The sequence below is a fragment of the Pithys albifrons genome, chromosome 1, assembly GCF_047495875.1.
Source record: "Pithys albifrons albifrons isolate INPA30051 chromosome 1, PitAlb_v1, whole genome shotgun sequence".
Taxonomy (NCBI): domain Eukaryota; kingdom Metazoa; phylum Chordata; class Aves; order Passeriformes; family Thamnophilidae; genus Pithys; species Pithys albifrons.
Genome location: NC_092458.1, coordinates 126,184,971 through 126,208,360, shown reverse-complemented (window position 1 = coordinate 126,208,360; position 23,390 = coordinate 126,184,971). Strand labels below are relative to the sequence as shown.

At 56.8% G+C, this 23,390-nt stretch overlaps 1 protein-coding gene across 1 annotated transcript in view; it reads right to left on the bottom strand.

The window, feature by feature from the left end:
- Window positions 1-23,390, bottom strand: part of ITSN1 (intersectin 1) — a 104,801-nt gene that overhangs the window by 29,336 nt on the left and 52,075 nt on the right. The window contains 10 exon segments of the mRNA XM_071567519.1: window positions 1,020-1,134; window positions 1,898-2,019; window positions 3,632-3,677; window positions 8,657-8,823; window positions 12,564-12,643; window positions 15,938-16,143; window positions 18,592-18,751; window positions 19,451-19,680; window positions 21,293-21,417; window positions 22,244-22,470. Coding sequence (XP_071423620.1) covers window positions 1,020-1,134; window positions 1,898-2,019; window positions 3,632-3,677; window positions 8,657-8,823; window positions 12,564-12,643; window positions 15,938-16,143; window positions 18,592-18,751; window positions 19,451-19,680; window positions 21,293-21,417; window positions 22,244-22,470 — 1,478 coding nt within the window.

Genomic DNA, 23,390 nt, shown 5'->3' with positions numbered 1-23,390 from the left:
TTGGAGAAAACTGACTTTGTGCCTCTTTAGTTTCTATCACAGCAGCCAGTTGGCACCAGCTGGAGAAAGAGGGAATTGTGGAATATGATCTTTAGGGTCCTTTTCCAACCCAACCATTCTGTGATTCCATGTAAAGTCTTATGGCCTGTTGCTCTTTTGTCTTTTCCTAAACCTTCAAATACCCACAAAAAGCTCCATCCCATGGGAGTGGTTTCCTCACACCTCACCTTGGGAAAAGGGAAGGTCCTGGACAGGTGTCTCAGCTGCCAAAAAACCCCCTAAAAATCCCCTCTCCAACTCCCCAAAGTGCCTTCCCAGAGCCAGCACAGGATCTGGGCACTGGGTGCTCCCAGAGGGCACCTCCTGACTGGCTCTGGAGTGTTCCCTGTCCCCAGGCACAGCCCCCACCCCCAGCCTGGGGAGCCATTCCAGGACAAAGCCATTCCCAGAGGAACCAGTTCAGTGTCCCAGAGGAACGAGGTCAGTGTTCCCACTGGAACTGGCTCAGTGTTTCCAAAGGAACTGGCTCAGTGTTCCCACTGGAACTGGCTCAGTGTTCCCACTGGAACTGGCTCAGTGTTCCCCATTGGAACTAGCTCAGTGTTCCCATTGGAACTGGCTCAGTGTTCCCACAGGAACTGGCTCAGTGTTCCCATTGGAACTGGCTCAGTGTTCCCACAGGAACTGGCTCAGTGTCCCATTGGAACTGGCTCAGTGTTCCCATTGGAACTGGCTCAGTGTCCCACTGGAACTGGCTCAGTGTCCCATTGGAACTGGCTCAGTGTTCCCATTGGAACTGGCTCAGTGTCCCACTGGAACTGGCTCAGTGTCCCATTGGAACTGGCTCAGTGTTCCCATTGGAACTGGCTCAGTGTTCCCATTGGAACTGGCTCAGTGTCCCACTGGAACTGGCTCAGTGTCCCAGAGTCCCCGCTCAGTGTCCCCATTGGAGCTGTCTCAGTGTCCCCGGTGCCATGGCAGGCCCTGGCACTGCAGCCCGGCCGGGGTCAGGGGCTCACCTGGGGGTGCCGTGGCACGGGGCAGCTCTCCTGGGGGGGTCTTGCTGGTGCCAGGGCTGAGCAGCTTCACGTAGTTGGCAGGAAACCACCCGATCTGGCGCTTCTTCCCGCGAGCCTGCGGAGAGCAGGGTGAGACGGGCACCCAGTGCCTGGGCATCGGCACTGGCACCCACCCAGTGCCCACCCAGTGCCTGGGCATCAGCACTGGCACCCACCCAGTGCCCACCCAGTGCCTGGGCATCAGCACTGGCACCCACCCAGTGCCCACCCAGCACCTGGGCATCACTGGCACACACCCAGCACCCACCTAGCACCCACACAGCAGCTGGGCATCCACACTGCCACCCACCCCGTGCCCACCCAGTGCCTGAGCATCCACACTGGCATCCACCCAGCATCCACACTGGCACACACCCCAGGCATCACTGGCACCCACCCAGCACCTGGGCATCAGCACTGGCACCCACCCAGCAGCTGGGCATCCACACTGGCACACACTCCAGCACCCTGGGCATCAACACTGGCATTCCAACATACCCTGGCACCCACCCCAGCACACCCTGGGCAACACTGGCACCCCAGCACCCTGGGCATCAACACTGGCACACACACAGCACCCCCTGGGCATCACTGGCACTGCCTGCAGCCAGGCCCTCTCAGAGCAGCACTAAGGAGAGCTCAGCTGTTTGTGTGGCAATGCTGCCCCTCCTGCCCCTGCAGCTGGCACTGCCATGCTCAGAGATGCCACATGAACACCCTGCTTTGTTTTGCTGCAAACCCTCCCTGGTGCTTCCCCATCCCCCTCCCCCAGCTTTGGCAACTCCCCAGATGCCCCTTTTTTGAACAGGGAACTTCATTGCCAAGGAACGGGCACCAACCTGGAGTTCTCCTTCCCACCACCCCCCGGGGTTCTTCTTCCTCACGAGGATGAGCTGCCCGGGTGCCAGGGTGAGCTGCTCGGGGCCCGTGGCCGTGTAGGCGGCGATGACCTGGGCGATCTCTGGGCACAGCAGGGCACGAGAGGTGAGCGGGGCCCTGCCACCCCCCTACTGTGCCCCTGCCACCCACTGTGCCCCTGCCACCCACCCACTGTGCCTCTGCCACTCACTGTGCCCCTGTCACCTACCCACTGTGCCCCTGCCACCCCAAGACTGTGTCCCTGCCATCCACTGTGCCCCTGCCACCCACCCACTGTGCCCCTGCCACCCACCGTGCCCCTGCCACCCCCCTACTGTGCCCCTGCCACCCACTGTGCCCCTGCCACCCCAAGACTGTGTCCCTGCCACCCACTGTGCCCCTGCCACCCACCTACTGTTGCACCCGCTGTGCCCCTGCCACCCACCCACTGCTGGGACAGGTGGGGGGGGTACAGGGACAGGGCTGGGACAGGGACAGGGACAGGACAGACAGGGGTGGGACAGGGCTGGGACAGGGACAGGGGCTGGGACAGGGACAGGGCTGGGACAGGGACAGGTCTGGGACAGGCAGGAGCTGAGTGACAGAGGCTTTAAACCTGGATTTGGGACTGGGCACAGCAATTCAGGGAATCCCAGACTGGGTTGGGTTGGGAGGGACCCCAAAGCCCACCCAGTGCCACCCCTGCCATGGGCAGGGACACCTCCCACCAGCCCAGGCTGCTCCAAGCCCTGTCCAGCCTGGCCTGGGACACTCCCAGGGATGGGGCAGCCACAGCTGCTCTGCCCAACCTGTGCCAGGGCCTGCCCACCCTCCCAGCCAGCAATTCCTTCCCAATATCCCATCCAGCCCTGCCCTCTGGCACTTTGAAGCCATTCCCTTGTCCTGTCCCTCCATGCCTTGTCCCCAGTCCCTCCCCACGTTTCTCAGCAGCATTCCAGGGGTTTCCACACAATCCCATCAGTCCCTCCATCCTAAAGCCCTCCAGGAGACCAAGTGAAGAGCAGCAAACACATCCCTGGGGGAGTTCCAGAGTTGTGCCCACACTGCAGGAACAGAAATCTGAGCCTTTTATCCCTCTGAACAAACACTGCTCAGTTTGATCTCCCAAATGTGGGTTCCAAGGGCTGAGTCACCAACCAGCAGCACAAGGGGCTGTGCTGGCTCTGGGTTAATTGAGTTCCAACACAAGTCACAAATTTAACATTCAGGAAGAAAAGGTTTAGAAAATCCAACCCAGGAATAGCTTTTCCTCCATGAAGGACTTTTTATTTTGTTTGTTTAAATATTGAATTACTGAGAAGAGATTTTATAGCCCCTTGCAGTGCCTGAAGGAGCTCCAGGAGAGCTGGACATGGACATGGGATGGAGGGCCAGGCCAAGGGAATGGTTCCCAGTGCTCTGCCAGCAGCACATCAGGGACTTTACACTCAATTTGGAGCAGCTTTTTGCTCTCCAGCCCTTTGTGATGGACTCGTTGGAAGGACTGGAGCTGAGGAACTGTTTGATCCCAGCTCCATCATCAAGAACTGCTCTTGGCACAGCTGTAAAAGTGTCTTACAACAGCTCTCAGACTGTGCAAACTGCTACAAAATGTCCAGGGGCAAATCCCCTTTATTTTCATGGAAAAGACTCTGCTGCCACTGAACTGAACCCTCCAGGCCAGGGAGGAGGAGCTGCCCCAAGCCAGCACTCACCAGGTTTCTTCCCTAAGCTTCCTGTTTTTCCAGCTGCTCCTGGAGCCTGGGAAGAGAGAGCAAGAGGCAAGTTCAGCACTCAGATTTATTTCTCTATTAACACATTAATTAAGACACTAAACAAGCATGAAGTAAAAAAACTCACAGGAAGATTCTGTTTTGACAGAATTCCTTACTGGAGTAATTAACTGGGAATAAAGCCCAGGCAGGGCAGGGAAGTGGCTGACTCAGTGTGGAAGTGCAGAATTCCTTCCTGAACTTTTATTCCCTTTCCTGGACTGCAAATATCAATGTAATTCCTAATTGTACCACATTGGAATTGCAAATCTGGGAATTCTGTCCAGGGGAGTTGAAATAAGAGTGGTTTGTAACTCTGCAAACAGTTGGATTGCAAATATTCCTGAGAAACTCCCTGCACCCAGACCTGAGGGATGGACATCACCATCATCATCACCATCACCATCATCATCATCATCAATCATCATCATCATCACCATCATCAGCCAGGCCAAGGGATTTGCCAGCAAAGCCTGGGATCAGTCCCAGGAATCCCAGCAAAGCCTGGGATCAGTCCCAGGAATCCCAGCAAAGCCTGGGATCAGTCCCAGGAATCCCAGTAAAGCCTTGTAACAGCCCCAGGGATCCCAGCAAAGTCTGGGATCAGCCCCAAGGATCCCACCAAAGCCTGGGAACAGTCCCAGGGATCCCAGCAAAGCCTTGGAACAGTCCCAGGAATCCCAGCAAAGCCTGGGATCAGGCCCAGGAATCCCAGCAAAGCTTTGGAACAGTCCCAGGTATCCCAGCAGAGACTGGGATCAGCCCCAGGGATCCCACCAAAGCCTGGGATCAGTCCCAGAGATCCCACCAATGCCTGGGATCAGTCCCAGAGATCCCAGCAAAGCCTGGGATCATCCAGCTCCTCCCTGAGTGGCTCCCCCAGGTCTCTCCTCTCTGCTCAGCAAAGCTTTGCTGGGTGAGCAACTCAAGCCCAAACTGCACCCGGGGCAGGGGTTGGGGCACCGCAAACACCCTCCTGCCTTCAGCACCTGCCTGACCTTCCTCACCCCCAGGACCTCCTCACAACCCACAGCCTGGAGGTTTGGGATCCCAATTCCTGTGTGGAGAAAACCAGTTGCCCTCAGGGCCCTCCCTGTTTATCTGTGCTTGGAGAACTTGGGCAGAAAGTGATACAAGGAGTGACTAAATCCAGTTCAGTGGCTGAGAGAAAAGGGCGATGGGGACAAAGTGTGTGGTGGGGCTGGAAGGCTCTCCAGAAGGGATTCTTGGGGAGATCCCCATCTCTGGTTGGCCTCAGTGCCCCACCTTTGTCTCCAGCCCTGGCACTGCTGCAGCAAACCCAGAGGGCACCCCCAGGGGCAGGGGCATAGCCTGGCTTTGGTCTGGAGCAGAAGGGCAGGACAGAGCCCCAGGGAGGGTCACATGGAGGGCACCCAAAGGTGACAGCAGGATGGGCAGGGGAGCCTCAGGAATTCCCTCTGCTTTGGGAGGTGTTTCTGGCAGAGAAACTCCCTTTGCCCTCAGTGCCAACCAAGGGCTTGGACCTCCAGAGACTCCAAACACCCCTTAGTGCATCCTCAGTGCCAACCAAGGGCTTGGACCTCCAGAGAGCACATTCCAGAACATTCCTTGGTGGATCCTCAGTGCCAGCAAAGGGTCTGGACCTTCAGAGCACATTCCAGAACATCCCTTAGTGCATCCTCAGTGCCAAGGGCTTGGACCTTCAGAGACTCCAAATACCCTTCAGTCCCTCCTCAGTGCCAACCAAGGGCTTGGACCTTCACAGAGCACACTCCCAACCTCCCTTGGTCCCTCCACACTGCAGGGGGACAGGCTGGGAGTGTCCTACAGTCCCCTGTGCTGTTGAGGGGCCATTCCATGGGAGAAGCCCCAAACCAGCCTGGCCAGACTGAGGCTGAATTGTTTGAGGGTCTCTGAACCCCTGAGACAAAGCAGAGGAAACACAGAGAGGTCCTACAGCACTTCAGGGAGTAACCAAATTAACCCCCAGGGCCTTTGAGATGGACCCAATTTGTGGCCCACTCAGCAGATGGAGAAATATTTTCAGTTCCTTCTGGGGAGAGGAAACACAGGGAGAGGTCAGACCCTGCTCTGTTCATGGATCCCTGATGGATCCCTGAGCCCCTCGTGGATCCCTGAGGGCATTCTGTGGGCACTGCTGAAGCCTCTGGACCAGGAGGGCAGACCCTGCTCTGTTCATGGATCCCTGAGCCCCTCGTGGATCCCTGAGGGCATTCTGTGGGCACTGCTGAAGCCTCTGGACCAGGAGGGCAGACCCTGCTCTGTTCATGGATCCCTGCGCCCCTCGTGGATCCCTGAGGGCATTCTGTGGGCACTGCTGAAGCCTCTGGACCAGGAGGGCAGACCCTGCTCTGTTCATGGATCCCTGAGCCCCTGATGGATCCCTGAGGGCATTTTGTGGGCACTGCTGAAGCCTCTGAACCAGAAGGGCAGAGCCTGCTCTGCCAGTTGGGTCAGACCCAGCCCCTCCCTGGGCTGGGCTGCCCAGCAGGACCCTGGGCAGTCACACTGGCATGATCTGCTGGACATTTATGCCAAGTTTCCCAACCAGAGGCATCCCAATTGTTGTGTGTCCAAACCCCCCATGGGCTCCAGCCCCCCCGAGGGAATTCCCACCAGTTTCCAGGACAAAACCCTCTCTCAGCTGTCTCCATCCACCTCACTCTGCTGCAAACTCTGGGAATGGACCATGCACTGAGGTCACTGCTCCTCTGAAGAACAAAGACTTTCCCACCCTGCTAATAAGTTGAAACTTGAAGGAACAGGGAAGAGTTGAATTTATCACCTTGGGGTGAATGGGCAGCCTGGGCAGGGGAGCAAATGAAAACATTCTTGTGGGGTGGAAACCATTGAAATGTGGAGGTTCAGAGGCATTTCTGCAAACTCTGCAGGGGCTGCTGAGAGATCAGCTCTGGCTGCCTGGGGGGCTGAGGGGAACAGGGAGGCCCCTCTGCAGGAGCCTCTCCAGCAGCAGCAGCTGCCCAGGCACAGGAGGGGGGCACAACTCTGCCATGCCATGATGGGAACTGCCCCTGGAGAGGGCAGACCCCCAGAGTTGTGCCCCAGAGCTGGATCTGTGACAGGCTGGGAGCACAGAACTCTGCCATGCTGTGATGGGAACTGCCCCTGGAGAGGGCAGTGCCCCAGAGCTGGCTCTGGGACCAGGAGGGGGGCACAACTCTGCCCCTGGAGAGGGCAGTGCCCCAGAGCTGGCTCTGGGACCAGGAGGGAGGCAGAACTCTGCCCCTGGAGAGGGCAGTGCCCCAGAGCTGGCTCTGGGACCAGGAGGGAGGCAGAACTCTGCCCCTGGAGAGGGCAGTGCCCCAGAGCTGGCTCTGGGACCAGGAGGGAGGCAGAACTCTGCCATGGCACAGGAACTGCCCCTGGAGCAGAGCAGTGCCCCAGGGCTGGCTCTGGGCACAGGCTGGGGGCAGAACTCTGCCCCTGGAGCAGGGCAGTGCCCCAGGGCTGGCTCTGAGGACAGGAGGGAGGCACAGAAATCTGCCATGGCATGGGAACTGCCCCTGGAGCAGAGCAGTGCCCAGGAGCTGGTTTGGGCACAGGCTGGGGGCAAAACTCTGCCATGGCATGATGGGAACTGCCACCTGGAGCAGGGCAGTGCCCCAAGAGATGGATCTGGGCACAGGCTGGGAACAGAATTCTGCCCCTGGAGCAGGGCAGTGCCCAAGAGCTGGCTCTGGGAACAGAATTCTGCCATGCCAGGGAATCTGCCCCTGCAGAGGGCAGTGCCCTGTGGGCACAGGGAGCATTGCAGGAGCTCAGGGTAAGGGACCAGCAGGACCCTGAGCCCTCCCCTCCCTCCCTGCCCAGGGCTGGGGCTGCAGGTGGGGCTCTCCCTGGCACAGGGCACTGTGGCTGAGCTGCCCTGAGCTGGCACAGCCCCAGAGCAGCTGAGCCAGAGACACCAACCTGACCCCAGAGCAAACCAGGTCTGTGTGAAACACTTGAGTTCTGGGCAAGGATTTGCCCCAACACCCCAAAGTTCCCTCTCCCAAGGGCTGCAGTGCCCAGGGGCAGAACTCCAGCTCTTCCAGTCCTGTCCTGTGGGGTGTTGGCATTGCCAGTCCCTCCATTGCCCTCCCAGGGCCTCCCACAGCTGCACAGCCCACCCAGGGTTTGCTCCTTGGGCTCCTCCACCAGCAGAAGGGATTTCCAGGGGTGACTTTTCTCAGTGCTGCAGTTTTTTCACTGGGTTGTGTCACACACACAGAGAATTCCCCAGAACAGACCTGAGCAAAAGCCTTTCCTTCCAAACTGCCCCAAATCCACCGAGTTTCACTGATTGCCCTTCAAACCCCCCATTGCTGCAGAGACACAAACCAGGTGTGGGCACCTCTGACTGAGCTCATTCCCACTGGCAAAGAAATGATTCCCTCAACCAACAGAAATGAGAAAACATCTTCCTTTAGAATGCCTAAAAAGAAAGAATCTTTAGAATGCCTAAACAGAAAGAAAAGAAATAACATGGACACGTTTTATGGAATTATTTCAGCTGAAACAGAACCTCTGTTACCAAGTCAAAACCTTCCAAAATCAAGGCTAAGTTGGTGCAAAATTTGTTCCCCTTGATTGCAAGAAAATGTCAATGGGGAAAAAATACAACAGAGTGAAATTTTACTCTCTAAATATTTTTTTTAATAATGGCAGGAAGGTAAGACCCAGCTCAGACTTACCTGGGGAACAGCAGAGCCAGGGCTGTTCTGCTTGGTCTCCACCCCAGGGCCATGGGGGCTCTTCCCACAGTGTTTTAATATATAACACACAAACTCTTTATGTTGTTGAGTTGTACAACACACTCTTATTGTTCCTCCTTCCCAACCTCACACTCAGCAACCTCCACCATGTTTTTATTTTCTTTCCCTTCTGCCCCAGTGCCCTCCAACCAGGAGAACCCCAAAGGCAACACCCTCAGCTGCAGTTGAGAACATTGCAACGTTTCTCTACCTCAGCATCTTTGAGTCTCACATAATTAGATGGGAACACTCCTGATTTATCCCCCAGCGTGCCTGTCCACCAGTCACCATCTTTCTTTGTCACCAGAATCATGTCACCTTGTTGGAACGTGAGGTCTCCTTGCTCCGAGCTCTCGTAGGTGTACATGGCAATGTACTCTGGGGGGAGAGAGAGCAGAGAGTGGTGAGGAACAGGGCAGGGAGTGGGGAGGAACAGAGCAGGGAGTGGGGAGAAACAGGGCAGGGAGTGGGGAGAAACAGAGCAGGGAGTGGGGAGGAACAGAGCAGGGAGTGGGGAGAAACAGGGCAGGGAGTGGGGAGAAACAGGGCAGGGAGTGGGGAGAAACAGAGCAGGGAGTGGGGAGAAACAGAGAGAGAGTGGGGAGAAACACAGAGCAGAGAGTGGGGAGAAACAGAGCAGGGAGTGGGGAGAAACAGAGCAGGGAGTGGGGAGAAACAGAGCAGGGAGTGGGGAGGAACAGAGCAGGGAGTGGGGAGGAACAGAGCAGGGAGTGGGGAGGAACAGGGTAGGGAGTGGGGAGGAACAGGGTAGGGAGTGGGGAGAAACAGAGCAGGGAGTGGGGAGAAACAGAGCAGGGAGTGGGGAGAAACAGGGCAGGGAGTGGGGAGAAACAGGGCAGGGAGTGGGGAGGAACAGAGCAGGGAGTGGGGAGAAACAGAGCAGGGAGTGGGGAGGAACAGGGTAGGGAGTGGGGAGGAACAGGGCAGGGAGTGGGGAGGAACAGAGCAGGGAGTGGGGAGAAACAGAGCAGGGAGTGGGGAGAAACAGAGCAGGGAGTGGGGAGAAACAGAGCAGGGAGTGGGGAGAAACAGAGCAGGGAGTGGGGAGGAACAGAGCAGGGAGTGGGGAGAAACACAGAGAGAGTGGGGAGAAACAGAGCAGGGAGTGGGGAGAAACACAGAGAGAGTGGGGAGAAACAGAGCAGGGAGTGGGGAGAAACACAGAGAGAGTGGGGAGAAACACAGAGAGAGTGGGGAGAAACACAGCCCAGACTGGGCAGAAACTGGACAGAAACACAGCAGAGACTGGACAGAAACACAGCAGAGACTGGACAGAAACACAGCTCGGACTGGGCAGAAACAGAGCCCGGACTGGGCAGAAAAACAGCCAAGAAAGAAAGAAGGAAAGAAGGAAAGAAAGAGATATAGATACATAAAAGAAGCCTCAGCCTGTCTACCATCACTTTTCCTCTAACATGAGGCCAACCAGCAGCAGATCTGGCAGGTCCCTTCCAACCTAAAGCTCTGTGAGACAGAGCTGGGCTATTCTTAATTAACTGATTATCTCCCTGTCCTTGTGGGGGCATCTTTGCTGCTCCCTCCAGCCAGGAATTCCTTTTTCAATCCCTCCAGAGGGCTGGGACTGACTGGATAAATTCAATCCCTCCAGAGGGCTGGGACTGACTGGATAAATTCAATCCCTCCAGAGGGCTGGGACTGACTGGATCACTCCCTGTCTTTGCTCCAGGCTCATCTCTGAAAATGAGCAGCCCTGACCAGGAGGATCCCAATATTCTGTAACTCACTGGCACTGCTTTCATTAAGAGCTTGGGTGAAACATTGGGAATGAGCTTTGGGGGAAATGGAGACATTATTCCCAATTCCTGACATCATGGAATACACAGACAGAAGAGCTGACGTGGCATAACCCAATTCCAGAGCAAAACCAGTTACCAAAATACTGGTAAAAAATCAAAATATTGGCAAAGCACAGAAGCTCCTTTCACCCCTTGTGTTGTGTGGAGCTCCTTCTCCTCCCCCCTGCCCCAAATCCCTGCTGCAGGAATTGCCCCTCATCCCAGGGGCACGGGATGGGCAGTGCCAGGTGCTCACCTTCCCCTGACCCACCCCCTGTCCCAAATCCCTGCTGCAGGAATTGCCCCTCATCCCAGGGGCACAGGATGGGCAGTGCCAGGTGCTCACCTTCCCCTGACCCACCCCCTGTCCCAAATCCCTGCTGCAGGAATTGCCCCTCATCCCAGGGGCACGGGATGGGCAGTGCCAGGTGCTCACCTTCCCCTGACCCCCCTTACCCCCAAATCCCTGCTGCAGGAATTGCCCCTCATCCCAGGGGCACCCGTGGCAGTGCCAGGTGCTCACCTTCCCCTGACCCCCCCTGCCCCAAATCCCTGCTGCAGGAATTGCCCCTCATCCCAGGGGCACAGGATGGGCAGTGCCAGGTGCTCACCTTCCCCTGACCCACCCCCATCCCGAAATCCCTGCTGCAGGAATTGCCCCTCATCCCAGGGGCACGGGATGGGCAGTGCCAGGTGCTCACCTTCCCCTGACCCACCCCCTGCCCCAAATCCCTGCTGCAGGAATTGCCCCTCATCCCAGGGGCACGGGATGGGCAGTGCCAGGTGCTCACCTTCCCCTGACCCCCCTTACCCCCAGATCCCTGCTGCAGGAATTGCCCCTCATCCCAGGGGCACAGGATGGGCAGTGCCAGGTGCTCACCTTCCCCTGATCCCCCCCTGCCCCAAATCCCTGCTGCAGGAATTGCCCCTCATCCCAGGGGCACAGGATGGGCAGTGCCAGGTGCTCACCTTCCCCTGACCCACCCCCTGCCCCAAATCCCTGCTGCAGGAATTGCCCCTCATCCCAGGGGCACGGGATGGGCAATGCCAGGTGCTCACCTTCCCCTGACCCCCCCCACCCCCAAATCCCTGCTGCAGGAATTGCCCCTCATCCCAGGGGCACGGGATGGGCAGTGCCAGGTGCTCACCTTCCCCTGACCCCCCCCACCCCCAAATCCCTGCTGCAGGAATTGCCCCTCATCCCAGGGGCACAGGATGGGCAGTGCCAGGTGCTCACCTTCCCCTGACCCCCCTGCCCCAAATCCCTGCTGCAGGAATTGCCCCTCATCCCAGGGGCACGGGATGGGCAGTGCCAGGTGCTCACCTTCCCCTGACCCACCCCCTGCCCCAAATCCCTGCTGCAGGAATTGCCCCTCATCCCAGGGGCACGGGATGGGCAGTGCCAGGTGCTCACCTTCCCCTGACCCCCCTTACCCCCAAATCCCTGCTGCAGGAATTGCCCCTCATCCCAGGGGCACAGGATGGGCAGTGCCAGGTGCTCACCTTCCCCTGACCCACCCCCTGCCCCAAATCCCTGCTGCAGGAATTGCCCCTCATCCCAGGGGCACGGGATGGGCAGTGCCAGGTGCTCACCTTCCCCTGACCCCCCCTGCCCCAAATCCCTGCTGCAGGAATTGCCCCTCATCCCAGGGGCACGGGATGGGCAGTGCCAGGTGCTCACCTTCCCCTGACCCACCCCCTGCCCCAAATCCTTGCTGCAGGAATTGCCCCTCATCCCAGGGGCACGGGATGGGCAGTGCCAGGTGCTCACCTTCCCCTGACCCCCCCTGCCCCAAATCCCTGCTGCAGGAATTGCCCCTCATCCCAGGGGCACGGGATGGGCAGTGCCAGGTGCTCACCTTCCCCTGACCCCCCTGCCCCAAATCCCTGCTGCAGGAATTGCCCCTCATCCCAGGGGCACGGGATGGGCAGTGCCAGGTGCTCACCTTCCCCTGACCCACCCCCTGCCCCAAATCCCTGCTGCAGGAATTGCCCCTCATCCCAGGGGCACGGGATGGGCAGTGCCAGGTGCTCACCTTCCCCTGACCCCCCCTGCCCCAAATCCCTGCTGCAGGAATTGCCCCTCATCCCAGGGGCACAGGATGGGCAGTGCCAGGTGCTCACCTTCCCCTGACCCCCCCCAATCCCAAATCCCTGCTGCAGGAATTGTCCCTCATCCCAGGGGCACAGGATGGGCAGTGCCAGGTGCTCACCTTCCCCTGACCCCCCCTGCCCCAAATCCTTGCTGCAGGAATTGCCCCTCATCCCAGGGGCACGGGATGGGCAGTGCCAGGTGCTCACCTTCCCCTGACCCCGTGGCCTTGGCTGCTGGGGAGGCTCTTTTCAGACTGGCAGGGCTGTCTGAGGACCCGGAGTCCAGGCTGGGGAGACAAGAAGGGGCAGTGAGGACAGGCCAGGCAGGCTCAGAGAGGCACCCCCAGCCCAGCCCAGCCCTGGGGGGGAGCAGGAACTGAGCAAAGGAAAGATTTAAGGCACATTTAGGCAACTGCCTCAAACTGAGAAATTTCTGCATCTCCTCTTCTTCCTCTGTAAAAAATTATCTAAACTCATATTCATTTGTATTATTAATGTTGCCCACGAGTTACACAGAATTGTTGTTACTCTGAAGTTACTCTGTTCTTTTAATAAAGTCACTCAAATAATGAAGTTACTTGAAATAAAGTTACTCAAATAATAAAGTTACTTTAAAGTTACTCAAACAATAAAGTTACTTAAAGTTACTTTAAATAAAGTTACTCAAATAATGAAATTACTTGAAATAAAGTCACTCAAATAATAAAGTTCCTTAAAGTTACTTTAAATAAAGTTACTCAAATAAAGTTACTTGAAATAAAGTCACTCAAATAATAAAGTTCCTTAAAGTTACTTTAAATAAAGTTACTCAAATAATGAAGTTACTTGAAATAAAGTTACTCAAACAATAAATTACTTGAAAAAAAGTTACTCAAACAATGAAGTTACTTTAAATAAAGTTACTCAAATAATGAAATTACTTTAAATAAAATTACTCAAATAATGAAATTACTTTAAATAAAATTACTCAAATAATGAAGTTACTTGAAATAAAATTACTCAAATAAAGTTACTTGAAATAAAGTCACTCAAATAATGAAGTTGCTTAAAGTTACTTTAAATAAAGTTACTCAAATAATAAAGTTACTCAAAGTTACTTGAAATAAAGTTACTCAAACAATAAAGTTACTTGAAATAAAGTTACTTAAAGTTACTTTAAATAAAGTTACTCAAATAATGAAGTTGCTTAAAGTTACTTGAAATAAAGTTACTCATATAATGAAGTTACTTTAAATAAAGTTACTCAAAACATTAAGAGAACTGAGAGTTGATTCAGATTTGAGGAGTGTCTTTCCAACCTGGGGCCAGGCAGGCTGTGACTCACACAGGTAACATTCATAAAACCCAAGACACTCAATTTTAGTTGCAAGTCACATAAAATGAAGGAGGTCCATCAATTTTTGCTGCTGAGGGAAGACCCAACGAGAACTGGGGGCAGTTTTCTGATTGTTCACACCAATTCCCAAGGCTGGAAGTGAAAGCTCTCCAAAGAGCCACAGAAAAAGGCACTTTCACAGAGATCCTGAGCTTTAAAATCCAACTGTGCCTCTCTCCATCTTTATTCCAGCCCAAAAATCAAAGTTCTCCCAAGAGCCACATAAAAAAGGCACTTTCACAGAGATCCTCAGCTGTAAAATCCAACTGTGCCTCTCTCCATCTCCATCTCTCCCAGCCCAGAAGTGAAAGCTCTCCAAAGAGCCACAGAAAAAGGCACTTTCAGAGAGATCCTGAGCTTTAAAATCCAACTGTGTCTCTCTCCATCTCCATCTCTCCCAGCCCAAAAGTGAAAGCTCTCCAAAGAGCCACAGAAAAAGGCACTTTCAGAGAGATCCTCAGCTTTAAAATCCAACTATGCCACTCTCCACCTTTATCTATTCCAGCCCAGAAGTCAAAGTTCTCCCAAGAGCCAGAGAAAAAGGCACTTCCAGAGAGATCCTGAGCTTTAAAATCCAACTATGCCACTCTCCATCTTTATTCCAGCCCAAAAATCAAAATTCTCCCAAGAGCCAGAGAAAAAGGCACTTTCAGAGAGATCCTGAGCTGTAAAATCCAACTGTGTCTCTCTCCATCTCCACCTCTCCCAGCACAGAAGTCAAAGCTCTCCCAAGAGCCAGATAAAAAAGGCACTTTCACAGAGATCCTCAGCTTTAAAATCCAACTGTGCCACTCTCCACCTTTATCTATTCCAGCCCAGAAGTCAAAGCTCTCCAAAGAGTCACAGAAAAAGGCACTTTCAGAGAGATCCTGAGCTTTAAAATCCAACTGTGCCACTCTCCATCTTTATTCCAGCCCAAAAATCAAAGTTCTCCCAAGAGCCACAGAAAAAGGCACTTCCAGAGAGATCCTGAGCTTTAAAATCCAACTGTGCCTCTCTCCATCTCCATCTATTCCAGCCCAGAAGTGAAAGCTCTCCCAAGAGCCAGAGAAAAAAAGGCACTTTCAGAGAGATCCTGAGCTTTAAAATCCAACTATGCCACTCTCCATCTTTATTCCAGCCCAGAAGTCAAAGTTCTCCAAAGAGTCACAGAAAAAGGCACTTTCAGAGATTCTCAGCTTTAAAATCCAACTGTGTCTCTCTCCATCTCCATCTATCTCAGCCCAGAAGTCAAAGTTCTCCCAAGAGTCACAGAAAAAGGCACTTTCACAGAGATCCTGAGCTGTAAAATCCAACTGTGTCTCTCTCCATCTCCATCTATCTCAGCCCAGAAGTGAAAGCTCTCCCAAGAGCCACATAAAAAAGGCACTTTCACAGAGATCCTCAGCTTTAAAATCCAACTGTGCCACTCTCCACCTTTATCTATTCCAGCCCAGAAGTCAAACTCTCCAAAGAGCCACAGAAAAAGGCACTTCCAGAGAGATCCTGAGCTTTAAAATCCAACTGTGCCACTCTCCATCTTTATTCCAGCCCAAAAGTCAAAGTTCTCCCAAGAGCCAGAGAAAAAGGCACTTTCAGAGAGATCCTGAGCTGTAAAATCCAACTGTGTCTCTCTCCATGTCCATCTCTCCCAGCCCAGAAGGGGAGCACAGGACCAGCCAACAGAATTGTCGCAGGTTTGGCACAGCTGTTGCCAACCCTGGACTGGCCCCCTTCCCCCTCCCAGAACCTTCCCAGTAAAGGAAAGGGAAAAAAAAACTGAAAAGAAACGCACTCTAAAGAAACTGAACTGAATAAAAAGAATAAATTATATTTACTAACATTTACAAACCACACTGTATACACAATACACAGGATCCCACCTCCCAGGGGAGAGGGGAAGGGAGAAAAGGGGATTGATTAGCTGGGAAATAGGGAAGACACCAACCCAACCCAAAGAAACCGAATGAATCAAAACAAACACAATTAAAAACCTCAAGGAAGGGGAACAAGAATGAAACAATCTCACCCAGGACAGGAGAACCACCAACAACCGGAGGGACCAGACCTCAACCACCTCCCTCCAGCTCCTCAGCCAAGGAAGGGAAAGAAAAACAAAACCATTCCCCCACTGCTACGTGGAAGACACGTGTGGATTACTTGTAACTTCCTTAGATACAATGGGTACTGAGGAAGCCATGGGTCAAACCATTACAAGAATTAATACCTTGTTGACTTCCTGATGGGGCCTGAGATGAGCTTGACGTAGGACTTGGGGAACCAGCCCTTGTGGCCCTGCACCTCCCCAAACCACCACATGTCCTGCTGCTCCAGCACCGTGATCACGTCGTTCTTGTTGAAGTTCAGGTGGTTGTCCTTCTTGGCTCTCCAGGGATACAAGGCCTGGGCCTGGAGTCCCTCCACCTTCTCCCCCTTGGGAAGGAGACACAGCAGTCAGTCAAGGAGCTCCTCCTGCCCAAGGAGTGTCCTCAGGATGCCCCTCTCAGCCAAAGCCACCTCAGCTCCCACCCAGGGAAACCCAGGAATGGTTCCAGTCCTTCTAATTTCTGGGTCTTAACACATCACCCAATATTAAATTGAAAATAAATGTAATAAACCTTCAGGAAGCTGCTTTGGCAGAACACAAGGGAAGTCCAGGGCAAATGGAGTGCTCAGGTATTGGAATGGCTGCCCAGGGAGGGGGTGGATTCTCCATCCCTGGAGGTGTTTAAGGTGACACTGGACGTGGCACTGAGTGAGAATCCACCATGTCTTGATCCAACCCTACTGTGATCACCAGCCCAGGGCACAGAGTGCCCTGGGCTGGTGATCACAGTGGGGTTGGATCAAGACTTGGACTTGATGATCTCAGACATCTCTTCCAACCCAACTGATCCTCTGAAATGATGCTGTGCTGACATCACTCCTTGCACCCCCAGGGTTGTTCTGCTCTGAGAGAACACTCAGCACTTCCCAGAGCAGTTTGTTGTTCCCTGGGGACAAGGAGATGCCTGAGCAGATGGAGAGAACTGAGCAGCTCTGAAGCTTTGCCACTGATATTGCACTTCCCACTTAATCCACCTGGGAGTGAAGGTTGTTGGGCATGGGAGACAAGAAAGGCCCAAGGAGTGACCCCAGACTGGACCACCTGAATGTAACAAGGCCAGAACAGGAAGTGCTTTGTGTTAAATCCTGTCCCACATGTTGTCAAGGGATCACAGAATCAGGGAGTGGTTTGGGTTGAAGGGACTTTAAGCCCACCCAGTGCCACCCCTACCATGGGCAGGGACACCTCCCACCAGCCCAGGCTGCTCCAAGCCCTGTCCAACCTGGCCTGGGACACTCCCAGGGATGGGGCAGCCACAGCTGCTCTGCCCACCCTGTGCCAGGGCCTGCCCACCCTCCCAGCCACCAATTCCTTCCCAATATCCCATCCAGCCCTGCCCTCTGGCACTTGGAAGCCATTCCCCTTGTCCTGTCCCTCCATGCCTTGGAAATGGTCTCTCTCCATCTTTCCTGGGGCTCCTTCAGCTCCTGGGAGGCCACACTGAGGTCCCCCCAAAGCTTCTCCTCTCCGGGCTGGCCAATGCCAGCTGTGCCAGCCTTTCCTCCCAGCAGAGCTGCTCCATCCTCTGCCCATCCTGGGGTCTCAGCACTGCCCACCCACCCCCTGTGTGCAGGGGCACAGGGCCTGTTCTCCCCCCAGGCTGGCAGAGCTCGCCCTGCCCAGGGGCAGATATGACACTCCCAGGGGCAGATGTGACAACCCCCAGGTCCCCCAAGCAGTGGCAGGGGCAGTGGCAGGGGCAGGGGCAGTGCCAGGGGCAGTGCCAGGGGCAGTGGCAGGGCAGGGCTCACCTGGCCCAGCACAGGGGAGGATAAGGAGCCCATGGCAGTGGCAGTGCCAGGGGCAGTACCAGGGGCAGTGCCAGGGCTCACCTGGCCCAGCACAGGCAAGCGCGAGGAGCCCGTGGCAGTGGCAGCGCCAGGGGCAGGGGCAGTGCCAGGGGCATTGCCGGGGCAGGGCTCACCTAGCCCAGCACAGGGGAGGGCGAGGAGCCCGTGGCAGTGGCAGGGGCAGGGCTCACCTGGCCCAGCACAGGGGAGGGCGAGGAGCCCGTGGCAGTGGCAGGGGCAGTGGCAGGGGCAGTGGCAGGGGCAGTGGCAGGGGCAGGGACAGTGGGAGGGGCAGTGCCGGGGCAGTGCCAGTGGCAGGGACAGTGCCGGGGCAGGGCTCACCTGGCCCAGCACGGGCGAGGAGCCCGTGGCAGTGGCAGGGGCAGTGCCAGTGGGAGGGGCAGTGGCAGGGGCAGTGGCAGTATCAGTGGCAGTGCCAGGGGCAGGGCTCACCTGGCCCAGCACGGGCGAGGGCGAGGAGCCCGTGGCAGTGGCAGGGGCAGTGCCAGTGGGAGGGGCAGTGGCAGTACCAGTGGCAGTGCCAGGGGCAGGGCTCACCTGGCCCAGCACGGGCGAGGGTGAGGAGCCCGTGGCAGTGGCAGGGGCAGTGCCAGTGGGAGGGGCAGTGGCAGGGGCAGTGGCAGTACCAGTGGCAGTGCCAGGGGCAGGGCTCACCTGGCCCAGCACAGGCGAGGGCGAGGAGCCCGTGGCAGTGGCAGGGGCAGTGCCAGTGGCAGGGACAGTGCCAGGGGCAGGGCTCACCTGGCCCAGCACAGGGGAGGGCGAGGAGCCCGTGGCAGTGGCAGGGGCAGTACCAGTGGCAGTGCCAGGGGCAGCACCAGGGGCAGTGCCAGGGGCAGGGCTCACCTGGCCCAGCACAGGGGAGGGCGAGGAGCCCGTGGCAGTGGCAGGGGCAGTGCCAGTGGGAGGGGCAGTGCCAGTGGCAGTGGCAGTACCAGTGGCAGTGCCAGGAGCAGGGCTCACCTGGCCCAGCACGGGCGAGGGCGAGGAGCCCGTGGCAGTGGCAGGGGTGAAGGCCGAGCGCTGCCGGCCCTGCCCGGCGCTGGGCACCGTCAGGGAGGGCTGTGCTGCCCACGCCTCCCAGCTCTCACTGTCGGCCTTCTCGCTGGGCGTGCTGGGCCAGCTGCAAGAGAGAAAGGGCACGTCAGTCCCGCTGTGCCCACTGAAGGACAACACAGACTCCCACGGGGATTTCACTGCCTGACCCTTGGCACCAGGGGCAGCCATATGGGCAGCCGACCACCCACCACCCTCGGAGGAACCTGCACCTCAGCCCGTGCCCTGCTGCCACCCCAGGGCAGGCCCTCACTACCCCTTCTCAGCTGTGCCAAGCTCAGCAGTGCAGGCTGTGCCACCCCATGGGCAGAGGAATTAACAAGATTCATCATTCTTTCTGTAACTGTTTCAGATCTCACCAGCCTGGCACTGAGCTCAGGCACCCCCTTCCCTTGGGCACAGAATCTCAGGAAGTTTGGGTGGGAAGGGACCTTTGGGTTGAGAGGGAGCCTGGGCTGGTGGGAGGTGTCCCTGCCATGGCAGGGGTGGCACTGGGTGGGCTTTGGGGTTCCTCCAACCCAACCCATCCCATGATTCCAAGGCAGGAGCACACCCTGGTGCTTCCCCCACCCACCCCTGCCCTGGGGGTGCTGCTCTGTGTGCTGTGCCCTGGGCACTGCCCAGCAGGTCCCGTGGGTGCCCCCTGACACCCACCAGGCTGTGCCTTCCCCACTGCACTACCCACAACCCCTTCCCAGAGGGTGTTTGGTGTGCCAGCCTGGCTGCCCCATGCCCCGTACCCCCAGCCCAGCCCACCCACACCTACGTGGAGCTGAAGTCAGCCCAGTTGCTGGCGGTGCCAGGCGCCTCAGGGGGTGGTGCCAGGGGGGAGCCGCCGTCCCTCGGTGCCGCCCTGGCAGCTGTGTCTGCTGCCCTGGCTGTGCCCGGCACGTCGCCCTCGGGGAGCCTCTCGGCGTAGTTGGCAGGGAACCAGCCAGTCCTGCCCTTCAGCTCTCCCCCCAGCCAGCCTGGCTCGCCAGTCTGGCTCTCGTCCACCTGTGGGCACAGCAAAGCACAGAGTTCAGCCACAGAGTGTACCTGCACGTGGCACTGCCACCCCAACCCACCCACACCCTCCATGGCACTGCCAGGGCATGCAGCTTGGCAAGGCTTTGTTCTCTAGGGTTTGTTTTTCCAAAGCCAAAATCACAGAATCCCCAAAGCCCACCCAGTGCCACCCCTGCCATGGGCAGGGACACCTCCCACCAGCCCAGGCTGCTCCAAGCCCTGTCCAGCCTGGCCTGGGACACTCCCAGGGATTCAGGGGCAGCCACAGCTGCTCTGCCCACCCTGTGCCAGGGCCTGCCCACCCTCCCAGCCACCAATTCCTTCCCAATATCCCATCTAGCCCTGCCCTCTGGCACTTTGAACCCATTCCCTGTGTCCTGTCCCTCCAGCCCTTGGAAATGGTCTCTCTCCATCTTTCCTGTGGCTCCTTCAGCTCCTGGAAGGCCACACTGAGGTCCCCCCAAAGCTTCTCCTCTCCAGGCTGGCCAATGCCAGCTGTGCCAGCCTTTCCTCCCAGCAGAGCTGCTCCATCCTCTGCCCATCCTGGGGCCTCCTCTGGCCTCTCCAGCAGCTCCAGGTCCTTCCTGTGCTGCCCCCAGGGCTGGAGCAGCTCTGCAGGGGGGTCTCACCTGAGGGGCAGAGGGGCACAATGCCCCCTGCCCTGCCTGTCCTGCTGCCCACTCTGCTGTGGGCCCAGCCCAGGGCATGGAGGGATTTCTGCCCCTGGAATCCTCAGCTGAGCCCTCAGAGGCTCCTGTGCCTCAGGCTGGTTGGTGACCCTTTCCCACCCCCTGTTTGGGTGCAACCCCACCCACTATTCGTGCTGCTCTGGGTGCCCCTCCTGACTCAGTCCTGTCTCCCAGAGCCACCCCAAGGTGCCCTGTGCCCACCCTGTGCCCTGTCCCTCTGCTGCAGAGCCCATCCCCAGGGGCTGCAGGAACATCACCCATGGGCAGAAGGGGATTATTGCCCCCCATGCCAAGCTGAGTGCCCCAAACACCAGGGACAGTCCCCCAGGGGCAGAAGAACCCCCAGCACAGCTCTGGGGTGTCACCTGCCTGTGCTGGGAGTGCCCCAAAGGTGTCACCTCCCTGTGCTGGGGGTGCCCCAAAGGTGCCACCTTCCTGTGCTGGGGGTGCCCCAAAGGTGTCACCTCCCTGTGCTGGGGATGCCCCAAAGGTGTCACCTCCCTGTGCTGGGGGTGCCCCAAAGGTGTCACCTCCCTGTGCTGCGGATGCCCCAAAGGTGCCACCTCCCTGTGCTGGGGGTGCCCCAAAGGTGTCACCTCCCTGTGCTGGGGATGCCCCAAAGGTGCCACCTCCCTGTGCTGGGGGTGCCCCAAAGGTGTCACCTCCCTGTGCTGGGGATGCCCCAAAGGTGCCACCTCCCTGTGCTGGGGGTGCCCCAAAGGTGTCACCTCCCTGTGCTGGGGGTGCCCCAAAGGTGTCACAGGAGCAGACGTTGCTCTGGAGTTTGACACAACACACAGGAAAAAACCAGGAGATTGTTGTGCATCAACACCCAAAGGGTTGGGTTGGAAGTTCCCTTTCTTTCCTTAATTAATCCCACAAGTACCAAAGTGTTGCCCCACCCTCCTCACCATGACGATGTCTCCTGGCTGGATGGTGATCTCGTCGTGGCTTCTGGACTCAAAGGGATACAGAGCTCTGTAATACACTATTTTTACATCCTCCTGAGCAGCAGAAATGGTTAGAGGAGCTTTCTCTGAGCAAAGGGGAAAAAAAACACACGAAGAAAAAAATAATCAACCCCCCTTATTTTTAAATACTTGAAAGGTGAGGTGGAAGTGGTGACAAAGTTCCCAGACCTGGGGATGTCTGGGGTATCTCAGCCCCTGCAGACCCAAATGAATTATTTAAACACAATTTTCTGCTATTTTCTTCTCTAACCATCAGGGAAAATCACAGAAACACAGGATGGGCTGGGAGGGACCCCAAAGCCCACCCAGTGCCACCCCTGCCATCGCAGGGACACCTCCCACCAGCCCAGGCTGCTCCAAGCCCTGTCCAGCCTGGCCTGGGACACTCCCAGGGATGGGGAATCCACAACCCTCTGGGCAGGATTTAGTCCTAGAAGTGGCCTCTGCACAAATGAAGGAGAAGTGACTGTGCAGAGCAGGGAAAGGGGATTAAATCTGACATTCCAGGCCTTTCCCTCAGTGAACATTCCCAGGGAGGCAGCAGAGGGAAGGGGGAGCTCCATGCCAGGCTGGCACTGCTCTGACCAACCCAGGGCACACACTGCACTCCAAAAGGAGAGAACACCTGGCACCAGGATGTTCCAAGCCCTTCCAGTTGGGAATCCCCTGGCCCTGGGAATCTCCCACCTGTACTTCACACTCTGCTGCATCCCAGACTTTCAGGGACGCCTAAAATGACAATTCTGTGAGTCTGGAGCTCAGTCCACCCATTCCTGTGCTCAGCCTGCCAACCCAATCTGGACAGACCCCCTTCTGCTGCATTCAGTGGGAGCCAGAGGAGGCAGGAGCTGCTCCAGAGGCAGCTGAGCAGCATTCCCATGGTTGCTCTACCTGCACTGGACCACGGGGCCTGCACGGGCTTGGCTGGCTCCTGCTGGGGCTGGAAAACTTTGCTGAGCTTCTCTTGCACTTCCTGCTTGCCCTTGTCCTCACTTTCCTTCTTCTTAGGTGCTTCTTCCCTCCTCGGCCTGTCCTCCTCCTGCCCTTTCCTGGGCCAGGGTGGCTCCTCCTCGGGCTGGCCCCGCTCTGGCCGTGGCTTGTCCCGTTCCTGGAGTCGCCTGCAGGAGAACCAGGGGGGGTTTGAGCCTCTCACACCAAACACCATCAGCCAGTGTCCCTCTGGGGCAGGGCTTTCCCATGTCCTGGGAGAGCTGCTGGTTTGGTTGGATGAGTTCCTGTCCCAGTTCAGCAGGTGGGACCAGTTTGTCCCTGTGTGGGTGTGCCCAAAGCTGTGCATTCTCCACCCTCCATTCATTGCCCACTAACTGTTCCCAATGGCCCATTGGCAGCAGCTGCCCAGGGCACAGCTGAGCCCTCAGGCTGGGAGCTGGCTGGGAAAGAAGCCTGGCAGAGGAGCTGGGAGAACTGCCCTGCAGGGACTCCTTGGCACCTCCACACCCACCTGAGGGCTCAGCTCTGCCCATGGGCCAGCAGCAAGTCCAAACTCCCCCCTGACTGCCAGAGTCAGATCCCCCAGTGTGGAACTCCCTGCCCTGGGGGAGGCACTGGGGGCTCCCACCCAAACCTGAGGGGAGACAATCTTGGGCTTTGGGGACCTCTGGGACCACTCATGGGATCCAGAGGAGGAGCAGCCCCTGGCCAGGAGGAGCCCACCACTCTCCCCCAGACTGTGCCATCATCTGCACCAACAGGTTTGTCCCTTCCTTTTCCTTTGGCCTCGGAGGAACCACGTGGGGCTCAGCACAGGGGCCACCAAACCCCCCTGTGTTTGTGCCCCAGGGGGTGGGTTACACTGCTGGGCTTGGGGGTTAAACCCAATTTCTCTTTGTGCCATTTCATTTATTGGAATATTGTTATTAAACTGTAACTCTGACTTACAATCTCTTTTGTGTTGGGTTCATTTCTCCTGTTGGTTTCCCTTCAAACCAGCCCAGTTCCCAACCACCCTCAGCACCTCTGGGATCACAGACTCCTGCAATGATCTGGCTTGGAAGGGACCTCAAACATCACCTCCTTC